This window comes from Vulpes lagopus, chromosome 7, assembly GCF_018345385.1.
Source record: "Vulpes lagopus strain Blue_001 chromosome 7, ASM1834538v1, whole genome shotgun sequence".
Lineage (NCBI taxonomy): Eukaryota > Metazoa > Chordata > Mammalia > Carnivora > Canidae > Vulpes > Vulpes lagopus.
This window is the reverse complement of record NC_054830.1, coordinates 114191977-114213711: the sequence shown is the minus strand read 5'-3', so window position 1 is coordinate 114213711 and position 21735 is coordinate 114191977. Positions and strand designations below refer to the sequence as shown.

The following is a 21735-nucleotide window of genomic DNA, read 5'->3' as shown; positions in this document are numbered from 1 at the left end:
AGAGCTTTGAAGAGAAAAATGGTATTAGAAACAAGGAATAAAATTAATGTTACGGTATTGGTAGGGCAAGATGAAACTTGCATGTAGAGAGTATAATCCTAATATTATATGTATTTTACATGTATATGGTTAAATACAATGTATTTAGTTATATGAATACATAGGAAATAAAATTAGAGAAATATACATTATAATATTAACTATTTTTTGAGTAATAAAAAAAAATCAAAAGGCAAAAAAAATTGTTAACTATGAGTAGTCTCAGATACTGGGGTTATAGGCTAGTGTTTTAACTTTATTATTTTATTTCTCAAATTTCTATAAAAAATATATACCATTTTAATGAGAAAAAAATAAGAGTAATCAAATTATGAATATCCTCTTTAGTCTCAGAAGCAATATTTTGAATACCTAACAACCATGAAAAGGAAGACAGATCTTGTCAGGTGAAAAGTATATAAAACCCAATTGCGGTTAATGCATTCTGACATGGTTATTTCTTTTCTTTTTTTTTTTTTTTGACATGGTTATTTCTAAGGTATCTTTTAGTTATGGATCAAAAAACCAAAGCTTCATTGTCTATACAGGATTTCTGCTCAAAACCCAATGCAGAAGGCTTTTGTGAGGGGTAAAATTTGCTATGGTTTTGCCAAGCCATTTCCTGCTTTATGGAAAAAAAAAATCTTTGTACACCTCTTCAATCCTGTAGTAGAAATGTTGACTTTAATTTTTTGTATTCTGATAGCGAGGACTTAAAATAGGGTCTAATAGATAGCTTTTGATTTTTGGATTGCATTAGCAATAAGTAGAAATAACATGGAAAATCGAAAAATTTTTGGTTGAAAATAGGAAAAAAAACTATCAAGGGATATTCTTTGATAATGTTAAATATTGGTAGATGCTGACAAGTAAATCTCCCTTTACTTCTCCCCAGGAATTTTATGAAGGATCCCTGTTTCCACATATCACTCCATATCAGTGCCATAACAATGAAAATCAGCCCACCAGAGGGAATATGTTATTTCTAAGTGGCCTAGCACCATTTGATCAGTAAAGTCTAAATGAAAAGTTTGAATAGTTGAGGTAGAAGGATCCCCTTTTAATTAGTGTAAAAATAAAGATGATCAGATCTTTAGCTTCATAAGGAGGTTGTGAAAGATAAAATGAAAATTTAAATCTCCATGGATTCCATGGTCTCGTCCACATTTGACAAGCTAACCTCACACTGCCCAGTTTCTAGTATATTCTTTTCTTAGGTAATTTTTTAGGTTGTAAATTATGTGAGCACATTAGTAGGAAGGAATTTTAGATAGCTGTTAATTTTGGTTTCAAGTAAAATAAGTATTTTCATAAATCTAAACCTATCTGCCATAATATATTTGTTAAATTGTTCTATGTGATACAGTGGATTTAACAGCTTAAAGCTGACCCAGTGTTTGTGGGATCATAGTAACAAAAACACAAAACATGTCCTCTCAACTGTCAACTATATGATTTCTCAGTATAATATTCATGTTTCTCCTTGAAATGATGGAGAAGACATAAATTTCTCTTGAAAATACTCTTAAATTTAGAGTTTAATTTGTTCATGGTAGTTTTGCTTCTGATATTTACTGAAATGTTTTTGGTTTATGTGCAGTACTTTTGTAAGTTAGTTTTAAACTAATGCCATTGGCAAGTAAGAGAGAAAATTTAATAAGATACACAAATGGTAGAAATATATTAATTTGATACGACTCATAGAATAATTTCTGAATGAATCATTTATAGGTATATCCCAGGGCACTATAAAACTGCACAGTGAGACTTATTCTCGGATGCATCTTTATTCTTGGAAATTAAAGTCTACATTTCATTTTTTTAAATATAAATCAGGACTTCAACAGAATTTATTGGACTTCTCAGTTGCCAGATTCTAGCAGTATCATTTCCATAAACTCACATTATGAAACTTTGTGATGCAGTCTTCAGGAGCACTGAGCCAACATGAGCCAGAGATGAGAGAATTTCAGTCCACATGATCACAGGGCTAGGCGGCAAACAAATCATTATCCTCCTCCCCCCTCCCCTCTCCCCCCCCCCAAAAAAACTTTTGAATATTATGAATCTAAGAATACATTATTTGGGCCCTTGTAAGAAGTTGACAGTGGAAGAATTGAAGAGTAAGAATTTTAATCTGATCTGCAGTTTTAAAATGCTGATCTGAATTTATTCTTCAGTAGTACTGAGAGGTACTTCCACTGCTTTTGGAGAAAAGACCTTGCATTTTTTGAAATATTTGCTTTATTTATTTGTTTGCTGAGTAGAAATTGTGTGAGGGACTGTAAGTGCCCTTGAAAATAAGCAGTGCATTTGTCATAGTTTTATCATGTTGTTTGGTTACAGATGAAGTCCCTTGCTTCACATTATGTAAATCAAATAGTTATGTTGCAGCCTCATACATTATGATATGAGGTATTGTACATTTATAAAAAGAAAAAAATCCCTTTCCCTCTACATCTGAATATACTTTACACTCAGTGATTCTTGGCCCTATGGTGAAGATTTTGATTTTTATGTGATTCTTTAATTTTCTGCATTACCATATTATTCGGTATCATCTGTTGTGGGTGTTTCTCTCCCCATTTGTTTGCTGGCAAAGGCAATTGCAAAACATAACTATTCATTATTTAATACAATTCCCCAGGCTTCTTTCTCACTGATTGTGGGGCCCTTATCACGTTAAAGAAATGATTGACCTCTTCTTTGTCTTCAGAGTAGAAGCCTTTTTCACTTAACTTTGTATTCTTTCCTTTTATCCACTGCTTGGCATATAAGAGGCACTTAATGAATCTAGCCACATCCATTTGTGTAGGCTGTGCACTACACAATGGTAAAGGGAACTTTTTACATTGTTGTGTATGTAAACATACCCCCAGAATTAAGTATGTAAACATACCCCCAGAATTAAGCACTTAATTTTAACTTAATTAAAAATTAAGTGTTTTTTTTTTTTTTTTCCCACACATGTCTCTGTTTTATTATGGCAAAGGTGAAAATGCCACCTTCCCCACAATGGCAACCGGTAACATTTATCCCAAAAATAACTCGGTACAAAACAGGGCTGCTTCAGAATTTAAAAAAAAAAAAAAAAGGAAAAAAAGGAAAGAAAAAAAAAAAAAACCTTTACATGAGTTTTTAAATCCTATCTTAAAACATAAAAGAAACAAATCCATCATTGGCTGCACAGCCCCCAGTCCACCGCCCCCTCCCACCAGGGAGCATGGAGGAGACATCTGGGTCCTGCTCCACTTGAGGATCTGCCAGTCTCTTTAGCTGGTGTCCATTCTTGCACATCCTATACAACCAGGCATGTGATGAATTTGATTTTTATATATTCTGATGCAGAAAAGGGCTAAATATATCTGGTCATTTACTAATGACAAATGTCAGCAAACCTTTTCCATTCCTCTTCATCAGTAATTATACTCAGGCTCTGAATATGTTCCACCACCACAGGGATGTATTTTCCTGCATCATTTGTTGTTGGTTTTGAGCCAGAGACCATCTTTGTCCAAGTTGAGTACCAAAAGAGATGTCTCTCTGGAATTTTTTGGTAGATGGAGAAAATTCTATGTACTACTTAGAGGAAGAATTGAGAAACTAGACATCAAGAAAAGACAGTGAAGAAGGAAACTCTTGAAATGTCAGCCACTTGGTTTGGATGATTCGGGGCTATTCATATTTTCTTGTATTACTTACTTTAGATCCTCTGGGGGAAAAAATGGGTTTGGGTCATGATGGGGTAGGGAGGCAAATTCTGTGATTATAAGCTGGTGAAATATGATATATTTTTGAAGGTGGTTGTTCAGTGGAAAGATGCTGGGGGCGTTAGGGAAGAGTTAGGGTCTGCTTCAGTGGCTGTCAAGCAATCATTTGGATTTTAAAAATTTTCAATTATAAACCTGGGAACAAGTGTTCCAATAAATGTTTTGTTTAGATGTACAAAATTTTCAGTTTTGTATCTTAAATATTGAAAAAGGTGCTGTTCACTGGTTTAACTTAGAAGCTTTGGATATGGTAGTTCAAGGGATTACTTTTAATGGGATAAAATTTCAGTATGTTTTCCCTTATTTTTTTATTTTTTTATTTTTTTTTTTGTTTTCCCTTATTAATTAGAGTTGTCTTTCTAGTTTAGGCATGTATTTTCAGAAAGATCATTAAAGAAAAGGTATTAAGATACTCAATGCTGATGGACAATCTGCCTGTTTGGTTCATGAAACTTTCTTTTTCTTTGCTGTTTATTTTTTAATAATTAGCAAAAATGAACTTATTTTTGCAACATTAATTCAGTTGGAACTGTAGATTTTTAAGGCATATGCAAGTAATACTGATAAGATTACATCTTATATATAAAAGATGTTCTGTATAGTGAAGATTAATGCATAAAGTGTTAATAGCCAACTTTCAATTGATCCAGAAGAGATTAACTAGTTTTTTTCAGATTTATCAGAAAAAAATAATAGCTTATTTGAGAAAAAAAACATTTAGAAATTTAAATTCATGAAAACATGTTATGCTGTTCCTGTTGTTTGGAAATACACAGTTATCATTACATAGCACATTTTAACACTCCATTACGTGTATTGCATTTGGATATGACCCACTCCCTTGCAGTCAGATGAGAGGTTTCTACAGTAGCGCCTCTCTAGCAAAGATATCTCTGATATGCAACATAAAAGCAGAGGCAGGTGAAAGCATGGCTGCTAAAACAAACCCAAGTCAAATATTTAAGGGTGGAGTTAATTAACTGAGAAAAGGAAGAAAAAAGGATAACATGCAAAAGGACCTCAGTTTCTGGCTTCCCTGAATCCTACTGAAATATCAGAGAAATGTTCTTAGTTAAGAGACCCACAGGAATAATAAAAGTTCAGATGATTCTTTGTGAAGAAATTCATGTGATAAACTAATATACTTGTACTATTTTTGTTATTTATAACTGCAGAATGGTAAACACTTGCCTAAATACTGAATGTTATTTAAATGTATTAAATTTAGGGCAGCCCGGGTGGCTCAGCAGTTTAGCACTGCCTGCAGCCCAGGGCCTGATCCTGGAGACCCGGGATTGAGTCCCACATCAGACTGCCTGCATGAAGCCTGCTTCTCCCTCTGCCTGTATCTCTGCCTCTCTCTCTGTCTCTCTGTGTGTGTGTGTGTGTCTCATGGATAAATAAATAAAATCTTAAATTTAATAATAAAAATAAATAAATAAATGTATTAATATTAAGTTTATATTAAGTCCATTTTGTGCCTCGTGTTGAAAATATATTATTTAACATTATGTTGAACTTTTCCCTTCTCTCCTTTGCTCTAGTAATCAAAGATTGATTCTATATATGTTTTATAGAAATCATGTCTGTCAGATATTTGCCAAGAGGAATAGTAAAAAGTTATAATAATTCATTGTTAATATTAGCTTACATCATTCTGTAGTTCATGCATATCCATGACTGTACACAGACTTTTTCCTGCGCCAACCTTCTGGAAAGGAAATGGCAATATTGTAGGGATCACTAATTTTTACAATAATTCATAATTAAAATAATCTCCACTTGTAGAAAGGTATCTTTGAAGAAAAATTTAAATATAATTTAAGGTTATTGCAAACATCTCATTGAGGCAGATGTACAGTCTTTTTAGTTTAGTAGTTTGGTAAAAGAAGCTGTACGATATAAAGTGTAATAAAAGAATAAAGACCACATGGCTTGATTCTATGTACATAAGATCTGATGTTAACAATAGGTACATATTTTTTTATATTTAATTACTGTATGGTAGGTTACAAATTGTATTCACTTCATTTAGTTATGTGATAATCTGCCTAGATAATTATAAAGTGTTTTCATTATAGACATATTGGAATTGTAGAAAAAATATAATAAAAATCCTCTTACATGCACAGATAAGCAAAAACAAAACAAAACAAAACCCTGAAGAGCTTCTGAGATAAAGTGGTGGCTACCCTGAGAGGAGTTGTTGGACCTAAGAATCTGAGTTCTTGGGTTTAACACATGAAGAAAAACTTTGAGGCTTTGCAAAGTGGGGAAGTGATGCTGAAATGATTGCATATAGCCAGAACCCTTAGATAACTATACCCTTGATAAAAGTTATATCCGGTAGAAGCTCAGCAAAAGAGCACAGGTTGTCAACAAGAAGCATTCTGGTTTCAGCCATGACCCTGGGTTAGGAAAAAAACAGCTCCTCTGGGTATTCACCACCACAAATATGATTTCAGCGTTAAAACACTTGTTGTTGAAAGCATAGGCAAAACTACTCTGAGGGGGCCCTCCATTTATACCATAGAAGACAACTTAAAATACAACTAAATGAGTTTACAAGATAATTTAAAAACGCAAAATGACAGCATCTTCCATTGTAAGAGCCAGGAGATTTCCAGTAAAGAATAATTTAAAAAGCTAGGATTATTTTTTAAAAACATATTTACATGATTGAACATTCACACCAAAAAAATGAAATATGAGAACAATATGTTTTGGGGGAAAAAGTTGATTTGAAAATTGAGGAAAATAAAATGCTTATAAAATAAATATACTTAAAATCTCAATTTCTGAGTTGAAGAGTAGATTAGATGCAACTGAAGAGAGCACTGGTGGATTGGGTGATAGATCTGAGGAATCTTGCCAGAAGGCTGCATAGAGTGTAAGAGATTGAATTATAAAAGAGTGCTTTAGAGTTACAGACATCAGAAAGAAGATCAGATATACACCTAAAGGAATTCTAGCACAATAGAGAGAATGTGAGAGGAATAGGCTAAATGGATAATGGTAAGAATTTGTATGTGTTCATAGGTTCTTCAAATTAGGTTCCAAGTACCAAAGAAGAAAAAAAAAAATCAGTACCTAGACACATCTAGGTGGGACTGCAGAACTACAAAGACATAAAAAAAAATTTAAATTAACCAAAAGCCATGTTATTTATTTCTCATTAAAAAATTAACCAGAAAATGCATGAAATGCATGAAAGAAGAGCAAGTTTATCACTGACTTGTAATCTATATTTATGAATGCTAGAAAAAATGAAATAATATTTTTCATGTGCTAAGGGCCAGTAAAGTTAACCTAAAATTCTGTACTTGGCCACTATTCCATTATGAATAAATACATGGGAAACAATGTCTCTAACACCTTATTATTCATAGATCCTCACTGAAGGAGTTCCTAAAGGATGTACTTAAAGAATAATGAGCTCTCTAGAAAGTAAACATCCAATATGTTACTGAGAAAATAAATTGCTAAATACATGGGCAAATCTAATAATGGTTTCGAAAATCTAAATTGAGATTTGAAAAATTGACATAGGATTATAATGTCAGATAAAAATAACATAAAAAGATTGAAGGGAGAGGTTGGATTAAAAGTGTTTGATGCTTTGTTTCTTTTTTTTCAGGAGGAGCCTGAAGATAATTTTTAACTTTAGACATTTCAAGTGAATGTGGTAGGCAGAATAATATCCCTGTTCTAAATCTATAGACCCTGTGACTATGTTATCTCACATGACAAAAGGGGCTTTCTGGATGGGATTATGTTTCAGATTTTGAGCTTGGGATATTTTCCTGGATTACCTAGGGGAGCCTAATGTAGTCACAGGTGATAGGGAAAAAGGGATGCAAGAGAGTCAGAGAAAGAGATGTGATGAGAGAAGCAGAGACAGGCCAAGTGATACCATTGTCAACTTTGAAGATGAAAGGGAACTTGTGAGTCCAGAAATACAGGCAACCTCTAGAAGCTGGAAAGGCAAGGAAAGGATTCTCATGGAGATCTTCCAGAAGGAACCCAACACTGCTGATACCTTGCTTTTAGCCTAGGCTTATGACTTACGACTCCAGACTTATGACTTTGAAACTGTAAAATACATTTAGGTTAACTGACCGTATTTGTGGAATTTGTTATAACAGCAATAGGAAACAAATACAATGCAATTTAAATTGGAAGTAACCATAAATTAAACACAATCTAATGTTACTTTTCAAGCAGTGGCAAAAAAAAAAAAAAAAAAAAGAGAGAGAGAAAGAAAGAGAGAAAGGAAAATAAAACTAGATAGGAAGAAAAGAAATAGGTAGGAAGGAAGAGAAAAACAAAGAAAGAACAAAAGTATAACTTGGAAAATAGAATTCAGAAATAATAGAAAAATCCAAATATATATATAATAAAATATTAAATTCACTTCCATATTATATGAATAGATTTTCATAATTTTAACCATACACTATTTATAAGAGACTTAGAGAAAATGAAATCGAAAATAGAACAAAGAAAAAAGATATACCAAGCAAATATCAATGTATTACTAGTATATTAGTATTTGTTAATATCAGACATAATATACTTTAACACAGAAAACTCTAAAATAAGTAGGGTTTCTATATAATAGTAAAAACCAATTCAAAATTAATTATAAAAATTCAGAGAGGTAATTTAGTTTTATCATAAAGGAAAAATTAGCAGAATCACAAGGAAACAACAAATGTATAACCAGAATGGAATTTTAACACCTTTTTCAGTAACAGATTTAAAAATACAGAATTTGTCATTCTCTTAAGCAATTTTATATCAGAGTTGGTTATATAGCTAGATCCCAATGAATATGTATAGCTTTGCTCCAATTTGAGAATATACACTTTTTAAATTCCAAGATAGTTAACATACAGTGTTCCATTAATTTCAGATGTACAATGTAGTGATTCAACAATTCTGTATCTTACACACTGTTCACTGAACATCTACTCTTAATCCCCTTCCCTTTTTTCACCCATTTCTCCCACTCACCTACCTTCTGGCAACTACCAGAGGTGGTTCTCCATATTTAAGTGTTGGGTTTTTGTTTATTTCTTTACATTTTAAATATGCATGGAGCATTAATAAAATGATGCACAGATATTAAGTCATAGATGCTGCTGATGAGCTAAGCAAAATGTGAATTGACACTAACCATTGTTATTATTAATATAGATGTAATTGGTGAAATTGATAGGACTGTTGCACTTAGTTTTTTCATTTTCCATTTAGAAATGGCATTCAGATGACTATAACAGAGAGAGGACTAAAACAAACAAAAAAAAGATTTCTTTTTCTCCCTCACATATACACAAAGACTAATTATTGTTTGTAGTACTAAAAATTCTGTAGGACCTAAATATCTACTTATCGGTAGGAAATTGTTTAACTTAGGGTACAGAAATAGTATCAAGAACAACAAAAGACAACAAAAACATCAACTTACTTTTGGAAGCTTATTGGCATCTGTCATTGTTTTAAAGATTTTTTTCCTGTGTTAGCTTGTCCAACACATTCACTAAACTCACATTAAAATGTTTTATATATGGGGGGTGCCTAGGTGGCTCAGTCGGTTAAGCATCTACATTCAGCTCAGGTCATGATCTCAGGATCCTGGGATTGAGCCCCATTTTGGGCTCCCTGTTTAGCAGGGAATCTGCTTCCCCTCTGCTTCTGCCCTTCCCCTGCCTATGTGTGCATGCACGTGCTCTCTCTCTCTCTCTCTCAGTAATGAATAAGTAAATAAAGGTATGTATTTATGTATGTTTTATATGTGTTAAGTTACCTAACCTGCACTATAAACCTACATGGTAGATAGGTATCATTATTACTTCCTCTTTTTTGTAGATGAGATGAAAGAGGTACAAGATTAAGTAAATTGCCTATGGGCACATAGCTAGTGAAAGGTAGATAACATTGTGCTTTCATATAGCTTGCCTCTTAGGCTCATAACTTCTTAAGGAATGTTCTTCAAGATACTGTATTCAATAGCAAATTGTAGAATATTCTTATATCCTACCTGTGTAAAAATACTAATTTCCTCCTGCCCTTTATAAAGTGATTACAATCAATCTTTTAAAAATTTACCAGTGTTACAATATAAAATATTTTGCTGTTTTAAACTGTGTTTTTTACATTTGAATCTTCTATCTGGAAATTATTTCAAGTGCCTGTGAAGCAGAAATCTTAAAATATTTGTCAAACAGAAATCCATGTCCCAATACCAGATACTATTTTTTTGTAATAAAAAATGAAATCTCTAAAGTTCAAAACAAGATAGAATTTTATTTTTTGAAATATTCTTAATGAAATAGGGCATGTTTCAGGATTATATCAGGAAAATTTGTCATTAAAAATTGAACAATTCTCGCATTTTCTTAGAATTCAATTTTATTTTCAGTTCTATTAAATTCTTGGAGATAAAGTGTATGGTTCAGTTCACGTAACTCAAAAATGAGTCATAATCTCTATTGACTGTGGAAAAGTTTATTTTTACGTCCATTTTCTGTTTCCTTTCTAGGAAAGATTTCTGTGTTCACAAAGATGAACCATGTGATACTGTTGGTAAGTGTGTATAAAAATTTTTATACTTTAGTGGAGTTCTGGGCACATTTAACACATCATTTGTTGAAGTATAGGAAATGATATGAGAGTGCTGGTTTTAATGGAATGTTTTTAGAATGTTGGAGGTATGTATTTCCAACCTATGTGTTTAATCATTTGTCAATATTTTAATTATTAATGAAACACCCTAAAGACATATATATATATATATATACACACATATATACTCTGTGTATATATGTGTGTATATATATATATACACAGTGTATATATATGTGTGTGTGTGTGTGTGTGTATATATATATATGTATATATATATATATATATATATATATATATATACATATATACTGGAGAAAAATTTTAAAACAATGCTTTAAGAATACCATGAGTTCGGGATCCCTGGGTGGCGCAGCGGTTTGGCGCCTGCCTTTGGCCCAGGGCGCGATCCTGGAGATCCGGGATCGAATCCCACATCGGGCTCCCGGTGCATGGAGCCTGCTTCTCCCTCTGCCTGTGTCTCTGCCTCTCTCTCTCTCTCTCTCTCTGACTATCATAAAAAAAACAAAAAAAACAAACAAACAAACAAAAAAAGAATACCATGAGTTCTTTTTTTCTTACCATCACAAAGATGTACACATGGGTTCAGCAAAATTCTATTATTTTTGCTAAACCAAGGCAAAATGTGTTAATGTCAATGTGAATGACCTTTTTCAGGCTAATGGTTGGTTTATTTGTTTGTTTTTGAGTTATGTATGCTTGAAGTTCTTTGCACACTGTATCAAGGAAACTCCATCTCATTTCCCCCAACGAATGAGGATTTTCAGTGTATCAAATAGTACATTTTCTATATTTTGTCCTGGATATTTAATTCCCAAAACATAACCACACAGCCAGTAGAATTTATGAAACAGCAGCTCTTAATTTTGAGAGAACGGCTATGTATATGCTAATATAAATGCATCTATATAATTTACTTATCCATATATATCTATATATAACCATATATTAATTTTACTATATACATATATTAGTGTTAGGTCATGTAGCTGTATACATATAATAAGGCATTAATGGTAAGGTATAGTTAGGAGTCATAGTCTGGTTTTGACATATCATGTGTCATCTATTTCTGTAGGTAGGGTATATTTTAACTTAACCCTTTTTGACATGTCATATGTCTTTGTAAGATGAACAACCTAAAAAGTGCAAAAGAAGAATAAAGGGGTACAGGTATTTAAAAAAAATTCTAATTCCATTATCTGAAGTTCTCATTAACCTTGGATAATTAAAATCTGAGATAGTAATTGGAAAATAGTTATAATACTGTTAAGTAGTTAATGATGAAATCAAAGGAATATTTGGTTCAGAAGGGGCCATAGCATAAAAAGATCTGGATACCTAAGGAAAAGCTGACTTGATTTAGGGATGATATTCCTAATGTTACCTCACTTTCCTGCTTCCTGCAGGTTTTTTTTCTTCTTCTTCTTGTCTGAATCTCCAGAAATTAAATCTCAATGTACAGTTTTAATCAACCTCACCACAGAAGCTTTTAATTACCAATGAAGCCTGTATCAAGACAATTACCTTTTCTCCATTTAAACAATATTGCCTCTGAAGCTTCTTTAATAATGAGGCCCTTCTCGCCTCATTCAAATACCTGAGAGGAATCAGCACCTGGGGCGGTCTCTCCCATAATTATGCATACTAATCACCTCTTTATAGCCTGGACACACAGCCTAAGGAAGCAACTGCTAACATGAGTCAAATCAATTTCTTTTTGATTATGTCTATGTTTCACATCTTGCTAAATCTGCTATTTAAAAATAACATACATATTCATGATATATATTATTTATGAAACTTACTTTCTGGTTTAAAGCACATTTGAATAATGAAGTACCTTGATGTGTTTGGACAATCAGAGTACATACGGTTCATCAGGAAAGCAGTATAATCACTCCCTCTTTCTATTCAATCTGTCCTTTAAGAGCTTGGTAGAGACTGGCTTTAAATATTATAACATAGGATGTGGAAAGTCCAGTGCCCTTCCTGAGATCTCTTTTTATTTCTGAGTACTCAGATTCTTGAGGTCGCAACAATGTCAGTTGATGCAACAATGTCAATTCTTGATGCATTCTTCATCCAGGGGCCCAGTCTAACCTCTGGGCTTCCAAATTGTGAACAAATAAATATCTTTATTATTTAAGCCAATGTAAGATTTTTGTTTCTGTAACTGGCAGCATAAGACATAAAATTTCCCTGATACTCATATAGTCATTTATAAGGGAAGAAGAGTATAGGGCAATATTAATAATTTCTGCTCTTATTAAGAGAAAGCAGGTAAACCCGGTAGTGAATTGTTCCCAAAGTTAAACAAATGTGTGTGGCTTGCAGGTCCTCTTAACAGCTCTCAATCTCTAGTATCATAAAACAAGAGAAATTTGGGTTTATCAATAAATGTTTATTGACACACATTTTAAAATCTCCTTATGTTATACTATGGGTTGTATTTTTGTCAAATGTCAAATGTTTTTGTTTTTTAGAGAGAGAGAGAGAAAGAGATACAAGCAGGGGTGGGAGTGAGAGGGAGGAAGGGGCAGAGGGAGAGAGAGAATCCTAAGTAGGCTCCAAGCCCAGTGTGGAGCCTAACGTGGAGCTTTTGATCATGATGCCAAGATCATGACTGGAGCTGAAATCAAGAGTCAGTTGCTTAACCACCTGAGCCACCCAGGCGCCCCTGTCATATGCTTTTCTTACATCAGTGATTACCTTCTTGCCTCTTCTATCTATTACTGATGTGAAGACAGCCCATTTCACTTTGGATACTATATGATGAAAATTTTTCAAGAGAGGAAGGAGAAAGGAAAATGAATTTTGTATTTATTAGTTTGGATAATATAGGCATAAATGATGACTTTAATGACAATTTCCTCTATGTCTCCTAGTAGATAGAGTGAGAGAGGAAAGAGCTGTTAAAAGCTTTGAATTTTTGGTATTAACTTGAATTATACATGAGGAGGAGTGCCTGTGTTTAAAAACAATGGTTAGACTTAGGCTATACATTGTTAATTTGAGCAACACATTAATGAACATTATATCATTCAATTCTTCGAAATCCAAACCCTCTAGTTTTATTATCATTATTACTTTATAGGTGAATAAAACACTGAAATAAAACAGAATATGGATTTTGAAGTCAGACACCCAGCTTTAAATCCTACTTCAGCTGTTTATCATCTACACAAATGTGGGCTTATTTAACACATTGAAAGTTTGGACTTCTCACTTTTGCCATAGAAGCTATATTATTGCCCTTACTGAATGTTGTGAAACTCTAGCATTTGCAAAGGTGGCTCTTTTTTTTTTTAAAGTTAAATTCAATTTGCCAGCTTGTAGTACATTATCAGTTTCAGATATAGTTTTCGATAATTCATCAGTTGTCTATAATGCCCAGTGCTCATCACATCACATACCCTCCTTAATGCCATCACCCAGTTACCCATCCTCCTACCTGCCTCCCCTTCAGCACCCCTCAGTTTGTTTCCCAGAATTAAGAGTCTCTCATGCTTGTCTTCCTCTCTGATTTTTCTCTGTTAAGTTTCCCCTCTTTTCCTTATGGTCCCTTTCACTATTCCTTATATTCTGTATATGAGTGAAACTCTATGATTGTCTTTCTCATTGACTTATTTCACTTAGCATAATACCCTCTAGTCAATGTAAATGGTAGGCATCATCCTTTCTGTTGGCTGAGTAATATTCCATTATATATGTGTGTTTGTGTATACACATATGTATGTATGTATATGTACTGTATCTTCTTCATCCATTCATCTGTCAGAAGGCTCTTGGCTCCTTTCACAGTTTAACTATTGTGGATGTTGCTGCTATGAACATTGGGGTGCAGGTGCCCCTTCATTTCACTACATCTGTACCTTTGGGGTAAATAGTGTAATTGCTGAGTCATAGGGTAATTCTATTTTTAACTTCTTGAGGAACCTCCACACTGTTTTCCAGAGTGACTGTACCAGCTTGCATTCCCACCATCAGTGTGAGAGGGTTCCCTTTTCTTCACATCCTTGCAAACATTTGTTGTTTCCTGTCTTGTTAATTTTAGCCATTCTGACTGGTGTCAAGTGGTATCTCATTGTGGTTTTGATTTGTATTTCCCTGATGACAAGTGATATGCTGCATTTTTTTATGTGATTACTGGCCATTTGTATGTCTTCTTTGTGGAAATGTCTGTTCATGTCTTCTGCCCATTTCTTGACTGGATTGTTTGTGTTCTGGGTGTTGAGTTTGGTAAGTTCTTTATAGATCTCAGATAATAGCCCTTTATCTGATATGTCATTTGCAAATATCTTCTCCCATTCTGTAGGTTGCCTTTTAGTTTTGTTGACTGTTTCCTTTGCTTTTTATCTTGATGAAGCCCCAGTAGTTCATTTTGCTTTTGTTTCCCTAAAGGCGGCTCATTTAGAATTGTTATTCAGCGTGTACTAGGTTCTATCACATCTTTTATTCCCTGCTAAGAGGTTACACATTTGCCCAGCATCACTGTTAGTAAGTGGTGCTACTGGCCTTTGCCTCAGATCTTAGGATAATGAATCAGCTTTTGTCTGTAATGTGATATGTTCGTCTAATAGGGGACAATACAGCTAGAAGACTAAAGGTGAGGCAAATAAGTTTGAATGAAGTTATAGAATAAAATTGCCTTAATTAAAAAATATAAAGAAATGGCAAATATAAGCTTGTAAATAACTTATTTGTCACCATTTTAACTTTGCAGCAATAGGATATTTTCCTCATTTGCTGATGCAAAAGATACTTGCATCTTAAATGTGTTAGGCTTTATCAGTGTTGTGGGATATTATAAATAAATGCTTCATTTGGTAAATTGTACATATTTATTAAGCTTGTATTTGGAGAGGTGTTTAGAGGGTAAAAAGTAAAAATTGTTTTACCATTTCCTCCATCACTGTTTCCTGTTGTCTTTGTCACATGGATAGTTGGTAGATTGGTGGGTAGGTATATAGATACTGGAAGAAAAAAATCCTATTAAATGTTTTTTATCAACAGAATATCAATTCTGAAACATATGTATGTCCACCTTTTAACATTCCTGAAATTGAGATTAATTTTGTAACCAGAGACATATTAAAATTGTGCCAATGTAATTCAGAGTTTTTGAATCTTAGTTTGGGTAAACACTGTGGTATCCTCAAATTTCCAGAAAAATAATGTACAAATCTGGATGCAAATGGCAACTGTTCTCTGGTGTTGCTAGTGAAATTGCCTTAGTTTCTGTGGCAGACAGCATAATGATCCCCAAAAATGTACATATTCCAGTCCCTGGGACCCGGGAATATGTTAGGTTATATAACTTAGGGAAATGAAGGTTTCATTTAATTCCATGAAATTAATTCCATAGGTGGAATTAAAGCGGTCATCAACTGACCTTAAAATAGGGAGCTTATCTTGGCCTGTCTTGCTATGGCAATGTAATTGCAAGGATCTTTAAAAGCAGAAGAGGAAGGCAGAAAAGCTGAATCAGAGGAAGATATGATTACTGAAGAAAGGCCTAGGGAGATGTAATGTGAGGTTTCAGCTCATCATTCCTGCTTTTGAAGGTGGAGGAATAGGGCCACAAGTGAAACATCAGCAACCCCCAGCATCTGGAAAAAGGAGATGGACTCTCCCCTAGAGCCTCTAGAAGGGTGCATGGACAGCCTTGTGATACCTTGATGTTAGCCAGTGAGATCTGGGTCAAGCTTCTAATGTAGAGACTTGTAAGATGGTAAACTTGGGTATTGTAAGCCACTACATTTGTGGTAACATGTTACAGCAGTCGTAGAAAAACAGTATACTTTCTAATAACTCATTCCCCCCTCCCATGACTTATACAGAATGAATCCAGAAATATGGTGCTCTCAAATCTTTAGACTGTGAGGTCAACAATCCTCACCCTATAGTTTATTTAAGAACTGGTAGTGATTTTTGAATTAGATTAAAAATTGAAATTTGTATCATGATACATAAATAGATGTAAAGAACAACAAACTAGGGCTATGCTAACAAACATGATTAACGATAATTGACCACTTCTAGCTGAGACTAGACTAAAAAAACAGTCTCTATTATCTATGAACAGTGAAAGAAATGTAATCAATTCTTTAAAATATTTCCAAGAAAATACCAAGCACTGATGATTTTACAGATCATTTCTACTAAAAGTACGAAGAATAGACCATTCCCATATTATATACACTATTTCAGAGAATATAAAAAGATTAAAACCCTATATAAATGTTTTATGAGGGATCCCTGGGTGGCGCAGCGGTTTGGCGCCTGCCTTTGGCCCAGGGCGCGATCCTGGAGACCCGGGATCGAATCCCACGTCAGGCTCCCGGTGCATGGAGCCTGCTTCTCCCTCCGCCTGTGTCTCTGCCTCTCTCTCTCTCTGTGACTATCATAAATAAAAAATAAAAAAATAAAATAAAATAAAGTAGGCATGTGAATATACAAATCACAGATTTAAAAATAAATAAATAAAAAAATAAATGTTTTATGAAATCCTAAAGAGGACAGTGTGAGAATGAAAAACAATAAACTCTTCTTACTCAGGAAAGAAATGAAAAAATTCTAAATCAAAAAGCAGGAAAAAAAATTAGCAGATATCATCTCACAAGGTATTCTTAAATAATCAAGTAGGGGTACTTTATTTGAGATTTATTCCAGAAATACAGCGGTAGTTTAACATTAGAAAATCTTAAAATGTAACTGTGTAATACAATTAAATATAAAAACCATATGATCATCAGAATGGATAAAGAAAATGTCCTTCATACAACTCAAAACACATTCATAGTAAAGACTCTTGGCAAAAGAGTACAAAGTAGAAACTGTATTAACCCAGTTAAAGATATTTACACAAAATGCATAAATATCTTTTAAAAAATAGTGAAGCTTTAAAAGCATTCCTTTCAAAATCCGAAACAAGAAGATTTTGTTATCACTGTTTCTATTCAAAAATGTACTGGAAATTTGAGGCCTTAAAATGAAGTGAATGTTATTATTATCTCCATTTAAAAAAAAAAAAACAAAGAATATGGAATTAAATTATTAAAATTAACAGGAGAATGAGGTGGTTAGATATTAAAGCAATATTCAGTTAACTATTTGTATTTTATATACCAGCATTTGCCAGTAAGGCATTCAATTCAAAAATACTATTAAATATATGGAAAAATAAAATTCTTTGGAATACATCTAATAACAAGATGCATAGAACATATGGAGAAAATTATTGACCTATTTTATAATTCAATCAAGAAGGCATACCTCAATGAAGATCTAAACTGTACTCATGTTCTGAAAGACTAAAGGTGAACTGAATGGCTGTTCCCTCAAATTGACATATTGATAGAATGTATTTGCATAAAAATTCTAAAAGGAGTATTGTAGGAAACTTGACAGGAGAAAAAATATGGAAGGGGAATCTGCTCTATCACATGTCAAGTGTAGTATGTGATACATAGGATAAGGCTATTGCACATTTTTGGGAAAGTGACAAAGCAGAACACTGAGAGCAGGACACATGATGTTAAGACATTTATTCACATAGAGACAAGTTAAAATGAATCACATGGTTTACATTTTTGAAAAATTAGAGAAAATATAGAAAATTAATTTTATATTTTTTGTGGTAGAGACAATTTTTTTAAATGACACAAAAATTCTAATTATAACAGAAATGCTTGATAAATTCAACTGTATTTATATTTGAAATTTCTGTGTCTCAAAAGAAATCCTAATACCAGGGGAAAAAATAGGCTTCTCTGAGGTACAAGATACCATATTTCATGGATTTTGAGGTGCCTTTATTGTCCTTGATTTTAAGATTTACTATTATATAATGTACCAGTGAAGAGGAAAAAAAACCCAATACAATAAATTCTTGATTGTAAGACATTATCAATTGTAAGGCAAATCACAATGTGAATCTTAGAATTAGTGATATATAGTGATTCTTGAAATTAGTGATGTATAGTATTTGTAACACACATAACTGATAATAATTAGAACACAATATAAAAATAATATCTATAAATCTATGAATAAGAAACAAACTACAGTAGATATTCCATGTAGAACCAAAGACTCTAACAGCTATCTATAGAGCAGAATATATCAAGTGTGAATTAAAAAAGAGAGATAGAGACAGAGAAAGAGGAAGGGAGGGAGGAAGAGAGGAAGGAAAGAGGGATGGAAGGAAGGAAGAAAAAAGAAAAAGAAAGAAAAGAAAGAAAAGAGGTGTTAAACCCATTAGTAGCAAGAAGATATACATTCGGATTACAGGGAGATTTCTACCAATGAGAGTGATTTAAAAAAAAAGTCTGATATTATCAGGTGCACTTTTTAAAATCAGAACAAAAATCTTCCATTCTTTCTGAAAATCCTAATAAAATCATGTTGCAGCTTCTTGTTCTGATTTCCATATATCTCTTCTGTTTTCATACCTACATCTTTGTCTTTGTGTGCTATGTTCTAGGTAACTTTTTTGTCTGTGTTTCTTGGTTTATACTAATTGTCTATTTTCTTCATACATTTCTTTTTTTTTTTCTTAAAGATTTACTTATTTATTTTAGAGATAGCGCATACATGGGGCAGAGGGGCAGAGGGAGAGAATCTCACGCAGACTCCCCGTGGAGCATGCACCCTGAGATGTTGACCTGAGCTGAAACCAAGAGTTGGACACTGAACCACCCAGGCACCCCTCATCATGCATTTCTTAATAATGTCATGTGTTTGGCTATGAAGGATTTTTTATTTCAATAGCTTTTTTATTTCTAAACACTCATTTGGATTTTTTCTCTCTCTGCTATGGCATTTGATAATATATTGATCCTTCCTCATATGTTCAATCTCTTCTTTTAGGTCTAAATTATTAAAAGTATACTTTTGAACATTGACATAGCTAATAATTCTGTTATTGACGTTTTTGTGGTTCTAGTCCTATTTGTTTTGTTAAATCTTTTTGGTGACTTGTCACTCAGTTATGTAATTATCCATTTGAGTTATTCCTTTATTTCTTTTATCTGTGGGAATGCTCTATGACCTGGAAAAGATATACCTTTGTCAAGATAAAAGTTCTATTCATAGTGGAATCTGGATGGCTCTGTTTGACCGTCTGACTCTTGATTTCAGCTCAGGTCATGGTCTTGGGTTTGTGGGAGCTTAGAGCCGTGCTGAGCTTAGAACCTACTTAAGAATCTTTCTTATCTTCTGTCTCCCCACCTCTCTTCCTCCATCTAAAAAGGAAAAAAAAATTCACATATGCCTTAGGGATATTTAAGTGAATTTTGTGAGTTAGCATTCCTTGAATAATGTAAATTATTCATTATTACAGGTAATGCAAATTAGATATGGCAACTCTGAATATTCTCAGGGGAGGCCTTTTTTAAAAACATGGTCTAGGTCAAAGTAGACAAGTTTTTATACCATTTCCTTTTGCCAGGGAACAGTTGTTTTTCTAAACTACTCTTTCATTGCATTGAAGGAAAGAAAAATGATACCCCCTCCTTCTCACTTTATATTGAGATAATGTTATGTAGAAATTTCAGTTCCAAGGCCTTACTTTGAGCAGTCTCTCTTTTTGTCTCATTGTCATGACTTATGCTGAACACCTTTGGATTTGAGTTTGGCAAACTCCCAGAGGCTGCTAGCACATTAGTGCTGGCTCAGAACTCCCCATCTTCCTTTTTTTTCTTTAGGCCTGTGGGGGAATTTCCCTTTTTTATATACTCAGCTTTGAATTTAAGGGATTTTTGTTATTTTTTAATTCAGCATTTATCTGTATAGAGTTGTAAACAACATTGTCTTGCTGCCAGAAATTGAAGTCCAGAAAAACTTTTAAAGCATTGTTATATATATTTTTTTTACACACCATAGCTTCATTTAGTCACACAATTCACTTTGTCAACATTCACATGTGCTCTGAATGTTTTAGACATTTGGAGATTTGGTGTTAATAATCATGATGACTCCTACAAGTTTTTAAAAAATAATTTTAGAGCTTCTCTGTAGGTATTTAAGTTGTGTATATGCTATAAACCAGTTATTCTCAAACTTTTTGGTCTTAGCATCCTTTTATACTGTTGAGAATTAGTGAAGATCCCAAAAGGCTTTATTTATGTCAGTAATATTTGTCATTAGTCACCATTATTAGAAATTAAAGCCACGAAATTCTCAAAAATATTTTAAGTCATTTAAAATGAACAGTAATAAGCTCATCAAAGGTAAGCATAAAGAACATGCATTTTATAAAAATTCACTACATTATTCAAAACAAACAATACTGAGAATACGTGGCTTTTATATATTTGCAAACATCTTTGTATCTGGCTTGTCAAAGGCAGCAGGGATCTTATATGTGCTTTTGTATATAAGGTTCTGCTATTTGTTATTTTGGTTGAAGTGTTTGAAGAAAATAATGACCACACAAAGATAGATAGTGTGAAAATGGATGAGTACTGCGCTTTTTAGTGATGTTCATTGGCTTCATCTAGGACATTTTAAAGGAAAATTGTCATTTTTGCCCATTGGAAGTGAGTATTAGTGAAAAATAAAATGACTGGCAGCCCAGTTTGCTCCCCCTACCCTCATTTGTGCTAGGCTATTGTACCTGCCATGGCTTTTGCCCCATCAGGACAAATATGGATGGTTTTGACCTTGTGGACCTCTTGAAAAGGTCTTAGAAAATATTTTGTAGAAGCCCAGGATTCTGCAGAGCACTCTTGGAGAAATTCTGCTATAACTTGGCAATGATTAAAAATCAATAGTGATAAGTCAGTGGTCGTGTGTGTGTGTGTGTGTGTGTGTGTGTGTGTGATGAAACCTCCTAAGGTCTTTAAAGTATAGAAAATTGGTAAATAGAGCTGGCAAAGGTACATGTTGGTCAGTATGATTTTTTAGTGGTGAATATTTTTGTAGCTCTTGTTCAGGAAAGGGGTTGTGCTTCCTTAATTACCAGATTTTCCATTATGGGATTCTTTGCTCCTCCCTTCATTCTGTTGGTAAGACTTAGATGCTTCTGTATTATTAATAAACTTTCTTGTTCTATCTTCTGGCATATTGGAATGATGGTTTATTCTTCTGCACATTTCTGAATAATTCTGATTTTGCGTACTTGCAAATGATCAGGCATACAGACCACCTAGAAAGCAACTGCCAAGAAGAAACATATTCAGAGACTAAAACATACTTAAATAACCCTTTTATGTTGACACTGTACAAGTGAGAATCTCCAGACACTTCCCTTTCCAAACACCAGTACATTCTC

General features: G+C 33.4%; 1 protein-coding gene across 2 annotated transcripts in view; it reads left to right on the top strand.

The window, feature by feature from the left end:
* The window catches only part of ADAMTS19 (ADAM metallopeptidase with thrombospondin type 1 motif 19), a 229458-nt gene that overhangs the window by 59912 nt on the left and 147811 nt on the right, over positions 1 to 21735 (top strand). For both annotated transcript variants that reach the window (XM_041764550.1, XM_041764551.1), the window contains one exon: positions 10354 to 10397. In XM_041764550.1, coding sequence (XP_041620484.1) covers positions 10354 to 10397 — 44 coding nt within the window. The remainder of the gene's footprint in view (positions 1 to 10353; positions 10398 to 21735) is intronic.